At 43.3% G+C, this 14,804-nt stretch overlaps 1 protein-coding gene across 1 annotated transcript in view; it reads left to right on the forward strand.

Moving 5' to 3' along the window:
• The window catches only part of TMEM132C (transmembrane protein 132C), a 395,705-nt gene that overhangs the window by 353,348 nt on the left and 27,553 nt on the right, over positions 1–14,804 (forward strand). Inside the window, exon 5 of the mRNA XM_057744545.1 lies at positions 7,332–7,475. Within this exon, the coding sequence (XP_057600528.1) occupies positions 7,332–7,475 (144 nt within the window). The remainder of the gene's footprint in view (positions 1–7,331; positions 7,476–14,804) is intronic.

A 14,804-nucleotide genomic window follows, 5' to 3' on the forward strand; every position in this document is an offset into this window, starting at 1 on the left:
GTCTGCTGGAGGCGACAGGAGGTGTACCCCCGTCTGCTCTCAGAGGGGGGACTGAGCATCTCATGATCTAACGCTCAGTTCCGTGAGGCTGAGCATCTCATAGCTCAGGGGGACCTGGGCGCAGGCTGGGCTCCAGAGCCGCACTATGTGAAGAATGAACACAGGCAGCACCTGCTCCCAGCCTGCCCTGCACAACATGAGTTCCTCCAGGTCCAGCTGGGGGTTCAGAAAACACACAATTGTACGCATTTAAATAGCGTGCCAGGCACATCGCTGTGAATTGGCCTCGACTGTAAAAGGATTTGGGAGCAGTAGCCAGCCCCATATAACTCTGTAATCTATAATGTCAATATCACACACAGACACACACACACATTTTAAACGCTCTTTTCTTAGAGGTTCCCTTCTACCCAGCACAGCATCTCTCTAAGTCCTTGGGAGGGGCAAAAGACCCTTACAGTCAGACCTGGCCGACAACGTGCCCAGTCTATGCCTGGGTGCCTCACTCTCCCCCCGCTTCTACAATGTGTGCTGTAGTTTTCTGTAATCCTGTAGCTATGCCCGTAACTGGGAGAAACCAGAAAAGTACAATCCAACCTGAAAATCACTCACTCACGGGGGTCCTAGGATTGTGCCAGAGTTGTTCTTCATTTCTCTTTGTGGTTTTGACTTACATTTCCCCGATGGTTAGTGATGTGGAGCATCTTTTCATGTACCTGTTGGCCATTTGGCCATCTTCTTTGGAAAAATGTCTATTCAGATCCTTTGCCCATTTTTTCATTGGGCTATTTGGGGGTTTTGTTTGTTTGTTGCTATTGAGTTGTATGAGGGAAGAACACAGATTTGAGCCATGGAGAATATAGCTAGGGGTCTACTATATAGAAATAGCTTATTGACTGAAGAAGCCAAAGAGAGGGAAAGAGAGTCGAGAGATGGAGAGACATAGAAATTAATTGTATGCAACTAGAGATGATCATACTATGAGAAGTAAGTCAGAAAGAGAAAGACAAATACCATATGATATCACCTATATGTGGAATCTAAAATATGACACAAATGAACTATCTACAAAACAGAAACAGAATCATGGACATCAAGAAGAGACTGGTGGTTGCCAAGGGGGAAGGGAGTGGAGGAGGGAAGGATTGGGAGTTTGGGGTTAGCAGATGCAAACTCCATTTACAGTGGATACACAACAGCATCCTATTATATAGCACAGGGAACTATATTCAATACCCTGGGATAAACCATAATGGAAAATAATATAAAAAAGGAATGTGTATATGTGTATAACTGAGTCCCTTTGCTGTACAGCAGAGATTGGCACAGCATTGTAAGTCAACTACACGTCAATAAAATAAAAAAGAAATTAATTGCAACATATTTTGAGAACCTGGTTCTAGCAATACCTGAAGTTGTACACGGCAATATGTCACATTTTTGCTTAGACTGACTTGAGTTGGATTTTTTGCCACTAATTAATGTAAAGGTCCTAACAAACCCAATGCTGTGGTTGCCTGTTTGCTTGTGTGCCCCCCGCCCCCCCCCCCCCCCCGCCACCATCCCATCCATCTGTGTAAGCATGGGCTTGTCTCTCTGGTTCACTATGTTATAACCCAGTGACAAGAACAGGCATGGTAAGTATTCATTAAATGGCTATTGGATCTTCATGGTTCTCTAGGATTTGACAGCTGGAAAGAGAGCTAGAGAAGATGCGGTCCATCCCCCTTAATTTGTAAAATGAAGAAACAAAGATCCCAAAAGATAAGAGATGGGATGAAGGTCCTGTGGAAAGTTACTGGCAGAGCATAGAGTAAAATCCGAAATTCCAGACTCCCTGTGCCCACCAAGTAACAGACATTCACCAAAACTATCGATCAGGAAAGGAATGTTTTTCTTTTTTATTCTACTCATTTTCAAAAAATTTTTATTTTATATTGGAGTATCATTGATTAACAAAGTTGTTAGTTTCAGATATACAGCAAAGTGATTCAGTTATGCATATACAAGTATCTATTTTTTTTCAAATTCTTTTCCCCTTTAGGTTGTTAAAGAATATTGAGCAGAGATCCCTGTGCTATACAGTAGGTCCTTGTTGGTTATCTTTTTTTTTTTTAATGCGAGAACCATTGCTTCCCAATGTGCTATTCACACAGTCCAAGTACGCATGCAGCCAGCCAGAACAGAAGAAAAACATACACAAGGGTCATATAATTTTCAAAGACAAGAAGGAGTCTATTTTCTGTTTGTTTGTTTGTTTATGTGTTTTTAACATATTTCCCTGCAGTGGCGGCAAAGCATTGAGGGTGATTTTAAAGTGAAACATGGATTCACAAAACAGGAGCTGATGCTCTCATCCTAACACAATTCCAGAGAGTGGGTTGTATTAGAAGAGAAGCACTCACCCTGTAAACCACTGGATATCAAGCCCCACGTTTCAGGTCTACCAGAACCTTGTGTTTGGCCCCAGGTCCTTGTATGCTACAGGCACCCTCTAAACTTACTAATTTTATCAGTACTGTAGTATACAGATAAATAATAAATAAAATGTGATATGTTTTAAATGAAAATCTAAATGGCCTGAACAATCTGTTAAATTGCATAGACCCTGTGTATTTGGTTCATTTATGGCCAATGCTGTGTTGCTCTGTTGGCTGCATATATTTTTTTAAGAACTTTTATTGAGATACAGTTAACAGACAATAAACAGCATATATTTAGTGTACAATTTGGTATCCCAAATTCCCAGTTCATTCCCCACCAACCCTCCCCGCTTTCCGCACTTGGTGTCCATGTGTTTGTTCTCCACACATGTGTCTCTATTTCTGCCTTGCATTTCCTCTTTCATAGTTGTTAGCATTTGCCTTATGTATTGATGTGTTCCTATATTGGGTGCATATATGTTTATAATTGTTATCTCTTCTTCTTGGATGGATCCCTTGATCTTTATGTAGTGTCCTTTCTTGTCTCTTGTAACATTTTTTATTTTAAAGTCTACTTTATCTGATATGAGTATTGCTACTCCAGCTTTCTTTTGATTTCCATTTGATGGAATATCTTTTTCCATCCTCTCACTTTCAGTCTGTATGTTTCCCTAGGTCTGAAGTGGGTCTCTTGTAGACAGCATATATATGGGTCTTATATTTGTATCCTTCAGCCAGTCTGTGTCTTCTGGTTGGTGCATTTAGTCCATTTACATTCAAGTTAATTATCGATACGTATGTTCCTATTACCATTTTCTTAATTGTTTTGTTGTTGTTTTTGTAGGTCCTTTTCTTCTCTTATGTTTCCCGCTTAGAGAAGTTCCTTTAGCAATTGTTGTAGGGCTGGTTTGGTGGTGCTGAATTCTCTTAGTTGTTGCTTGTCTGTAAAGCTTTTGATTTCTCCAACGAATCTGAATGAGATCCTTGCTGGGTAGAGTATTCTTGGTTGTAGGTTCTTCCCTTTCATCACTTGAAATATATCACGCCACTCCCTTCTGGCTTGCAGAGTTTCTGCTGAGAAATCAGCTGTTACCCTTATGGGAGTTCCCTTGTATGTTATTTGTTGTTTTTCCCTTGTTGCTTTTAATAACATTTCTCTGTCTTTAATTTTTGTCAGTTTGACTACTATATGTCTTGGCATGTTTCTCCTTGGGTTTATCCTGCCTGGGACTCTCTGTGCTTCCTGGACTTGGGTAGCTATTTCCTTTCTCATGTTAGGGGAGTTTTCAACTATAATCTCTTCCAATATTTTCTCAGGTCCTTTCTCTCTCTTGTCTCCTTCTGGGACCCCTATAATGCGAATGTTGGTGCATTTAAGATTGTCCCAGAGATCTCTTAGGCTGTCTTCAGTTCTTTTCATTCTTTTTTTCTTTATTCTTTTCCACATCAGTGATCATCATCATTCTGTCTTCCAGCTCACTTATTCGTCCTTCTGCCTCAGTTAATCTGCTATTGGTTCCTTCTAGTGTATTTTTGATTTCAGTTATTGTGTTGCATATCTCTGTTTGCTCTTTAACTCTTCTAGGTCTTTGGTAAACTTTTCGATCTTTGCATCCAGTCTTTTTTTCAAAGTCCTGGATCATCTTCACCATCATTATTCTAAATTCTTTTTCTGGTAGGGTGCCTATCTCCTCTTCATTGAGTTGTTTTTCAGGGGTTTTATCCTGTCCCTTCATCTGGTACAAAGTCCTCTGCTTTTTCATTTTCTCTGTCTTTCTGTGGCTGTGGTTTTCAGTTCCACAAGATGAAATACTGCTGATACTGCTTGATACTGCTGTCTGCCCTCTTGTGGAGGAAGCTATCTAGGAGGCTCCTGTGTGCTTCCTGATGGGAGGGACTTGGTTATCTCTTTTAAATATACAGTGTGTACATGTCAATGCCTCCCTCCACCCTTGCCGCCTGGTAACCATAAGTTCATTCTCTAAGTCTGTGAGTCTGTTTCTGTTTTGTAAATAACTGTGTTTGTATCACTTTTTTTACATTGGAAAGAAATTTTTAAATATGGGGAACTTCATCCCTGTGGCTTAGCCAGGCTATCCTGAAGATCAATGCTTTCCTCACTCATTTGACATTTCTGTTAATGTCTGCTCCTGAAATTGATCTTGGTCAGTGAAAAATATCTAATGACTTACCAGTCTTAATCTTGATGTAATTCAGTGTAGCAATAGCAAGTGTGTGTGTGTGTGTGTGTGAGAGAGAGAGAGAGAGAGAGAGATTGCAATGACCATTAGAAAGCTAATCACAATTAATTCACGGAGGAGTTTGCTGCTTTAATGAAGCCATTAGCCAAAGGCCATTCTCGGAAAGAAAATGTTAAGACTGAACTCTGAGCACATTACCTGTAATGAACCTGAAAATGGACTTGGGGAATTATTTCTGGGGTATTCTTAGCATCTGTAATAGCCAATGTGCAAGCTACCCAGATGGCAGCTCCAGCTCTAGGAATCCTGTGGACCCAAGAGAAGACATGACAGAGGGTTATTGAACTGCTGGTTGATGGGCACCAGCATCGGAGAGAGGCTTGCACTCTCCTTATAAAGGATGACTATTTCAGCTGTGTTCTTGCTTAATGCAAAAGGTCATTTCTGTGTCAATTGCTTCCCTGGAGGAAGAACTGAGAAAATCTCTTTCCTTGCACCTCTTACTTCAAAGTGGAACAGCAGTTTTAGAGAGGAACCTGGGGAGAAATTGACCCAAAGGTAAAAGGTGCCAATAGATGTCCCCAAGCCACAGTCCCTTTTTCTTCTTCATTTGACCATAAGGAAAAGGATTATAAAAGCGCAAGCAGGGAGCGCTTACAAATTCTAGAGGGAAGGCATTTTCTTCATCACTTTGCAAATCACAAGATGCAGGAGGGGTGTGTGGTGCTCGTTGCTTTGCATGAAGTCAGGATGAACAGGATGAGCCAAAGTCCCCAGACCTCTGATGGAATGAGCCACAGTGGGTCAACAGAGGAAGACAGTTTGCTTTGCTACACAAAACAATGAAGCCCATTGCCAAGGTGTACATAGTAGCAATCACAGGCATTTGGGGGTAAAATTTACCTAACTCTTTCATTGGTCTTGTAATGCGTATCTGTTATTGCTGTGTGTTTGCCTGATGGGCATCTATACAGTCTATCTTCTTCTGATAACACAGTTCTGATTTATTTTTTTTTAATTTATTTATATATTTATTTTATTGGCTGTGTTGGGTCTTCGTTGCTGCACATGGGCTTTCTCTTGTTGCAGCGAGCGGGGGCTACTCTTCTTTGTGGTTCGCAGACTTCTCATTATGGTGGCCTCTCTTGTTGCAGAGCATGGGCTCCAGGCACGTGGGCTTCAGTAGTTGCAGCACATGGGCTCAGTAGTTGTGGCTCACGGGCTCTAGAGCACAGGCTCAATAGTTGTGGCTCATGGGCTTAGTTGCTCCACAACATGTGGTATCTTCCTGGGGCAGGGATCGAACCCATGTCCCCTGCACTGGCAGGCAGATTCTTACTCACTGCACCACCTAGGAAGTCCCAGTTCTGATTTATTTTTAATTTTATTTATTTTTGGCTGTGTTGGGTCTCTGTTGCGGTGCATGGACTTCTCAGTGTGGTGGCTTCTCCTCTGGAACACAGGCTCTAGGCATGTGGCCTTCAGTAGTTGCAGCATGGGGGCTCAGTAGTTGTGGCTTACAGGCTTAGTTGCTCCTTGGCATGTGAGGTCTTCCTGGACGAGGGATCAAACCTGTGTCCTCTGCACTGGCGGGTGGATTCTTAATCACCTCACCACCTAGGAAGTCCCTCTGATTTTTTTTTTTTTAAGACTGCCCTTTTCCAGTTGGAATCAGTCTTGGTAGGCATGTCAATCAAAGTGGCCCCATGCTCCCCTGGATAAGGGATGGGCACCGTGATGAGATCAATCAAACTCTCCCTCCAGAAGATTTAAATCATAAGCAGAGTCACTCAAAGATAGAAATGATTTAAGCCATTCACTCCACCTTAGAGAGACTTGCCCATCCTCTCCTTTTTTCAATATCCTGCTTGCTGCTCTTGGTCCTGCCTTTCCAAAGGTTTCTTCAGCTTTTCCTTTGATCCTGGGAGGAGCCCAGGACCTATCCACTAAGAACCTGCTATAACAAATGAATGCAAATTTAGTACATTACAGTTCTGGAAGTCAGAAATCAGAAATGAGTCTTCTGGGGCTAAAATTAATATGTCAGCAGGGCTGTTTTCCTTCTGGAGGCTCTAGGGGGAAATCTCTTCCTTTTCCAGCTTCTAGATGCCGCCCACATCGCCTGGGTCATGGTCACATCACTCTGACATCTGCCTCCATCACCACATCTTTTTCTCTTCATCTGACCCCCTTGGCTACCTTATAAGAACTCTCATGGTTAGGTTGGGTCCACCTCACATAAACCAGAATAATCTTTCCATCTCAAGATCCTTAACTTAATCACAACTGCAAAGTCCCTTTCACCAGACACAGTAAAAAGATGCACCGGTTCTGGAGATTAGAACGTGGGCATCTTGGTTAGACAACCTACCTGCTCAGACTAGCCAGTCAATTTCTGTTACTTACAACCAAAACCTAACTATTGTGTAACTCTTAATTGGTCTCTGCAATAGAGAAAAAGAATACATATTTTTTTTATTGTTGTTGTTGAAAACTAGGAAGACGATTGCAAATAAACGATAAGTAAATTGTGAAATGCCCTGGGGAAATTGTTGAAGAATGACTTTTTCGCCCAGGTTCCTAAGGGAAGTGCTGCTGTGTCCTGTCTGAAAAAGGGCAGCCTGGCACACACCTTGGAAGGCTTCCCCCAGTGTCCGAGAGAATTAAGTAGCTCTCTTGACCCAGGTATGTCTGGTTCTTCCGGCAGGACACTGAGATTCTGAACACCGCCATCCTTACGGGAAAGACAGTCGCCATGCCCGTCAAGGTGGTCTCCGTGGAGGAGAACAGTGCTGTGACAGATATCTCCGAGACGGTGGAGTGCAAGTCCGCAGACGAGGAAGTCATCAAAGTAAGTGATTCCCGGGAATTCCCTGGCAGTCCAGTGGTTAGGACTCTGAGCCTTCATTGCCAAGGGTGAGGGTTCAGTCCCTGGTCGGGGAACTAGGATCCCACAAGCCACGCAGCACAGCAAAAAGAAGACACATGTGCAAAGTGATTCCATTAGCCATCTGGATTGAACTGGTAGAAATTTCATGGTGGCATCCCATTCACTAAGAGTGTTTAGCCTGGTGAAATAAGAGATTCAGTGGGTTGGTTTTTGCACACAACCCTCCCAGTGGCTTCACTAAACGTTTCCATCTCCTAATTTGACACCACGTCAACCTAGTTGTCATCAAGTGTGCTGTGGGCCATAGGTCAAACCCCAGATACTTACAGTAACCAAGCAGGCAATTTAGGTGAATGAAGAGGTAAATCAGACCAGCCCATTTCTAGAAGAGCAGCACTAGTCATCTCCTGCCAATTGTGGCTGTGTAGAAATGTGAGTTTGGGATTGTTACATCTTCAAGAGTAGCTACAAATGTGGTAAAAGTCATCTTGTTTTTCAATATTGTCAACCAAATGCAATTTTTTAAAAAACAACTACAGTGGGCAAAAAATAAAATATAAAATATATCAGCAGCATGGGTCTGGCCCGTGGGGCAGCCGTGATTGTTCTATAGGGCAAATTATGACCCTTGGGCCAAATTCAGCCCACCACCTGCTTTATAAATAAAGTCTTATTGGAACCTGACCACTCAAATCTATTTCTTTTTTAAATTTTTTGTATTGGATGAAAAACTATTTATATCCTATAGTGCTTTACAGTTTTCAATGCTTTCACATGTGATTTCATATAATCCCATAATAGTCTTATTTTTCCCTTACCCCTATACTGTCCCCCCCTTCCTTCTCCCCACTGGGAACCACTAGTTTGTTCTCTGTATCTGTGTCTGCTTCTTTTTTTGTTTTATTTAGTAGTTTGTTGTATTTTTTTGATTCCACATGTAAGTGATATCATACGGTACTTGTCTTTCTCTGTCTGACTTATTTCACTTAGCATAATGCCCTCTAAGTCCGTCCATGTTGCTGCAAAAGGCAAAATTTCGTTCGTTCAAATTTGTTTCCATATTGTCTGTGGCTGCTTTTGAATGAGGTCCACAGAGACCATATGGCCCGCAAGTCTAAAATACTTCCCATTTGGCCTTCCAAAAAAAAACTTGCCTAGAGAAATCCCTGCTCTGGAGACTAAGTGTTTTGAGGGAAGGACCCTAATTTTTGGTTTTTCCCACCAACATTCACCGTGATCACATACCCACAATACTTGCTCAAAGAATAAGACAGTGAGGGTTTTTTCCAAGCCAGAAATTCAGCATTGGTCTTCCTCTATATTTTTTGAAATCAATAGAAACATATCCAGAAAAAAAACATAAAATCCCCAAAAAAGCATCCAGATAAAGCTTTTGTCCCCCCTTCAAATCAGGTGTGAAAAATAGCAATGGCAGTCTTCTCTCTGGGGTTAAAAATATCATGTGTGCCTGGAAGAGAAACTTACAGACTGTTGAAGGGGAAGAGTGGAGTGGAGAAGTCCTTCTCTGCAAACCCCACCCCCAGCATGGACACGGGGCAGCCCAGCTTTGCCAAGATTGTCCACTGTACTTGGTACCATGTTCACGTGGTCTACATTGTTACCCCAGCCTTCCAGTAGGTGGCAATAAAGCCTCCCGACGATGACCTATGACCATCATTTTTTTGGCTGTTGGAGGTACTGTCTCAAGGAAAGGACTATTTTTTCTAATCCACCCAAAAGTGATTTATGGGCAGATGGTAACCCTGAGCCCAAAATGCTTTACAGAAGACCCCAAAAGCCTGTGGGAGGAGAAAGTGGGGGAAGCAGTTCTAGACAACACTGTCCAATGGAAATACAACGTGAGCCACATAAGTTACTTAAGACCTCTAGTAGTCACATTCAAAAAAAGAAAAAAGAAACAGGTGAATCTGATTTTTAACTGCATATGTTTAACCCCTTATATTTAAAAATTATCAATTCTATGTGTAGTCAATGTAACAATTATTAATATGACATTTCACGTTTTTTGGCACTAAGTCTTTCAAATCCAGTGTGTGTTTGACACTTAGACCACACCTCCATCACAGCCCCATTTCAAGTGGTCCAGAGCCACGTGTGGCTCAGGGCTGCTGTGTTGGACAGCGAAGTTCTAAGCTCGGAGGCAGGATTTTGCAAACTTATCACTCAATATTTTGTGCCAGCTAATTCTTTGTTATGGGGACTGTCCCCTGCATTGGAGGATGTTTAGAAGCATCCTTGGCTTCTTCCCAATAGATGCCCATAGGACTCCATGTTGTGACAAACACGTCTCCAGACAGCACTAAATGTCCCCTAGTAGGCAGACTCACCCCTATTGAGAACCACTGCTCTGAGTGAATCCCTGCTCTGCTTCTGGCTGGGAGCTCTTTCCTGTGGGTGAAAAGTAACTTTGGTAGGAGGGGGAGGGGAAGAGGCACTTGGTTTGGACCAGTCATGGCCATATACCAGATCCTTGCTGATCATTGGCCTTTATTACTGATTTGCAGTTCCCCAAAGGGCCAGGACCCTTGAGAAGTGTGACCCTTTGAAAGGACACCTCCATCGCTGATGACTTTTCTAGAGGGATAAGAAGTCCATCTTTCAGCCTACAAAAACACAGCAACAGATTTCACTACTGTTGTACACATGAGTACCCTTTAAATGGGTTTTTCCCATTACTTGTGTTTCCAGGAAGGTAATCAGTATCTTTAGGGGAATAAATGTATTCAAACGAAAAATTGCCCCCTGAAATGAATTCTGAGTTGATGCCCCTGGCTGTTGACAAAGTGATGTGAAGTCTCGAGTCAGCAGAAGCTGAGGAAGGATGTCTGAGCAGGTGGGCTTGGCACACGTGAACCCCATCCCCAGGACCCAGACTCAGCCTGTGGTTTGTGGTCTGATGAGATAAATGATACTTGAAGAGTTAGTTTGGTACAGCTTAGGGTGCCACAGTGAGAAGAAAGGGGGAAGGAATTGGTCCCTGATAAATGCCTACCTGGCAGCAGGCTCAGAAGGTTTAGGATTTAGACAGACCTGAGTCCTGGAAGGTATTCTGAAGGCTCTGAGATTCCACCCTTCATGAAGGCTGACAAATCAACCTGTCACGGTTTGCTGGCAGAAGACTTGAGACTCCTGGATCAGAGACAAAAGGCAAAAGGGCAGGCAGTGCATCTGCATCTTCCTTCATCTAAGCTCCAGTTCCCACAGGGTTATGCCAAGGGGCCCAGGGGCACCTGCATATGCTGAGGACTCTGTTACAAAAGAGGAACCCTGGGCTTCGGGAACCCGAGTCTTTTAAAACAAGCAGTGCTAGGAACTGAATGTTTGTGTCTCTCCAAAATTCATGTGTTGAAGCTTCAATCCCCATGTGATGGCATTAGCGGCAGAGCTTTGGGAGATGGTTAGGTTTAGAGGAGGTCCTGAGGATGATGGAATAAGAGTTCTCAAAAGAGGAAGGGACTAGAGCTTGCCATCTCTCTGCCACATAAGGGCACTGCAAGAAGGTGGCCGTCTGAAGACCAGGAAGAGGGCTTTTACAGAAACCTGACTGTGCCAGCACCTTGATCTTGGACTTCCCAGCCTTCAGAACCATGAGAAATAAATGTCTGTTGTTTAGGCCCCCAGCCTGTGGTATTTTGCTGTCGCAGCCTGAGCTAAGACAGGCAGAAAGCCTGCCTCCCCTTCTCCTGGAGAGAGACAGTATCTCTGTTCTATTGGGCCATAAGCTAGCCTGCCTTTTGCTGCAGATGGAGACTCTGTCTCTCTCTCCTGTGGCTTCTCACTGTGTAAACGTCCTTGAAAAGACCATTCGGACAAAGGCAGTTGAGTCTCTGTTTGTAAGATGTAGAGAAACACAAGAGGACCATGGAGTGTTTCTTCCAGCAAGCTCTTCTTGGCTTTCCCATTTCCAAGCTTTGCAGTCTTGGGTGCTTCCTATATTCCCTCTAGTCCCAGGTCTCCTCCTGAGTAACGTGGGGAGAGTCACATACCAAATTCAAAAGGTCATTGTGAGGATTCATGAGTTTCATTTATCAAGTGAAGGACTTAATCTAGGAGCCAACACATGGAAAGGACTTAACTCTGAGTCAGGTAATCCCCTTGACGACCCTATTAGGTAAGCCAGGGGTTGCAGACTGGCCGCCCACAGGTGTACTTTGTGTGGTAGGCACAGTGTTGTTTAAAAATTAGAAACGGATGCATCTTATTTCCAGTGTATGATTCAGTGACATTTTAGGAAATTTACTGAGTTGGGTAACCATCGCCTTGACACAGTTTTGGAATATTTTTGTCACCCCATTTACTGTTAATCCCCATTCCTACCCTTAGCCCTGGGCAAACACTAATCTACTTTCTGTCTCTATAGATTTGCCTTTTTGGGGCATTTCATATAAATGGAATCATACAGTATGTGGTCTCTTACTAAAACAGTTTGGCCATCATTTTGTACATAATCTCTTTTGACACTTTATGGATAACCATATAGAGAGATGTAATTTTATAAGAATGGGAATATATCATACAAACTATTTTTTTTTACCATGGACTTTTAAAATTGGCAGATCAAATGAACTTATTTACAAAACATAAACAGACTCAGACATAAAAGTATGGTTACCAGGCTTCCTAGGTGGTGCAGTGGTTAAGAATCCGCCTGCCAATGCAGGGGACACAGGTTCGATCCCTGCTCCAGGAAGATCCCACATGCCACGGAGCAACTAAGCCTGTGTGCCAAAAAAACAAACAAACAAAAATAAATAGATAAAGGTATGGTTACCAAAGGGGAAAGGGCAGGGAGGCATAAATTAGGAGTTTGGGATTAACAGATACACACTACTAAATATAAAATAGATAAGCAAGGATCTACTGTATAACACAGGGAACTATATTCAATATCGTGTAGTAACCTATAATGGAAATTAATCTGAAAAAGAAGAGACTTATATATATGTGTATAACTGAATCTTTGCTGTACACCTGAAACTAACACAACATTGTAAATCAACTATACCTCAATTTAGAAAATAAATAAGGGGAAATTTTTTTAATTAAATTGGTAGATCTACAGATACACACACACACACTCACACACACATGCTACAGCACACCTTTCCAGCCTTCAGGCAATCAGTGTTAATTACCACTTGATCTCCTTCTATGCCTTTCTCTGTGCTCATATGATGATAAACAGAGACATCAAGATGTGTATGTGTATATACACATCCATATAAATATTTTTTAAACACACACACAGAAGGGTTTTTCTGTCCTGGTTTGTTTTGTGGAGGTGAGGTCATATCACATACACATTTCTACCTGTTCCCTCCTCTCACCTTGTGATGCTTTGTGAATATCCCTGACTGGTAGGCATTTGGGAAACGAAGCTATGTCAGTGTGGGTTGTGAAGGAACTGGAAGTGATGGGGGTCTGGTCTGCAGTGTGTTCGGGGTTTAGGTCATTACTAGAATGCCAGACTGCATGAGGGCAGGGGGCATGTCCTGTTTGTTGCCAAGTCCCCAGTACCAGATGGTACCTGGAAAAAGGCCAATAGGTCTTTGTTGAATGAATCATTAGGTGATTGTGGAAAACACTGTACGTCGTTGAATCTAAGACACCATCACTTTGTGGACCACAAGTAAGAAAACCTCTGCCAGCTAATCTCTGCTGTGTCATCGACTGCACGCTCATCTTTATTTCAGGGATGTTCAAGTGCGGACAAATGTGTATAGGAAGGACTCTGTGATGATGGTTGCTTGGACATTGGACGTGCTTGTCCCTGTGATGTATCTTCCCTCCTCGTACTGTTCCTGGGCTTCTGTTGGGCACATCACTGCCCCTCTCTGAGCTGTTGCTTTTTCATTCCTTGAAAGTAAATCACCACAGATGCTGATGTGTGCAGTTCTCTCCACTCACACTGTTATGATTCTTGCAGACTGGAGGGAGCAGATGGTAACAGAAAAGTGTATCACAGGTGGTGATAAGGACTGCAAAGGAAATGCAACAGATGCCGTGCTAGGGCGTGGCCTGGGGATAAAGGGTGGCTCTGGATAGGGGGTTCTCCCAGGAGGAGACATTTGGGCCAGTTGGCAGGGAAAATAATGGCTTATCAGTGCCTGCTGTTGACTGGGAATCCCTGATTTTCATAGTGCTGTAGCCACCCCCTCATCCTCACTGGGCTGACACTAGGATACCCCACCCTGTGCTCCCTGGGTGGTCCCTACCCTGGTCTGTAGCTCTGCATGGGCTTTTCCCAAAGCTCCTGAGGCCACAGGGGCTAGGCATACCCGCTCATGACAGGGTGGGGCTGCTGAGATTTAAAACATCATTAAAGAAAGCTCATTTATTGAATTTACAGTGCAGCCTTTCTGACCTCCAGGACACAGTTCCAACTAATGGGTCCCAGGGCAGAGCTAAAAATAATGTATATGGGCAACCAGCAGGGCCCTGCTTCCCTGGGTGACCAAAGGAGTTCCAAAATGGGGAAAGCAACTTCACATAAGCAGCAGTGTTATTTTTCCCTGTGCACTGGCTCCTCTCAGCACAAAGCTTTCTCCCTACCGAATTTACTATTGATTCCGCAGCTCTGAGTCCTTGAGAGAGCTCGGTTCTTTAATAACAGCCTGAAGTTTTTTAGGAGTCCGTGAAATCGGTTACCACTGTGAGGGGCATCCATCCCTTCGCCCAGTAGGAAAATGGGCAAAATTTTTCCCAAGGAGGGAAGGGAGCTCCTCATTTGTGCTTCTCGTATCAGACAGGCTCTGGAAGAAATGCCAAAAGGTCTTTATTCTCAAGAGCCATTTGGTTCTAAGAATGAAAGAAAGTCAAGGACAGCAAAGGAGTCCCAGGTGACCCTGCCTAGTCGTGCCCCGGTTCAGGGCTGGGGGTCTTCAGCATAAAGTGAGGAAGCTCCTTCCATGAAAGTTTCTTCTAGTGCCAGAATTCCCTCCAGCTGGGATGCAAAGTGCAGTTGAAATGGCACGTCTAAGAGCTTGTACTCTGCCACAGACAAGTTCTTCAAGCCTCAGTTTATTCATTTGCAAAATGGGTACATACTGATACCAACCTCATAAGATTGTTGTGAGTTTTAATATAGTTATAAAAGTAACTAGCATGTAGGGCAGTGCGTTCAGTTAGCTCTTCTTACTAGTCAGCTAGGCTTAGAGGAGGGGTTCTCTCCTTGGGGGACAATGACAATGTTGGAGACATTTGTAGTTGTCACACTCAGAGAGAGGGCTGGCCACACAAGTGACTCATGGCTACCATGTTGGACGTATA

The sequence above is a fragment of the Hippopotamus amphibius genome, chromosome 8, assembly GCF_030028045.1.
Source record: "Hippopotamus amphibius kiboko isolate mHipAmp2 chromosome 8, mHipAmp2.hap2, whole genome shotgun sequence".
Taxonomy (NCBI): domain Eukaryota; kingdom Metazoa; phylum Chordata; class Mammalia; order Artiodactyla; family Hippopotamidae; genus Hippopotamus; species Hippopotamus amphibius.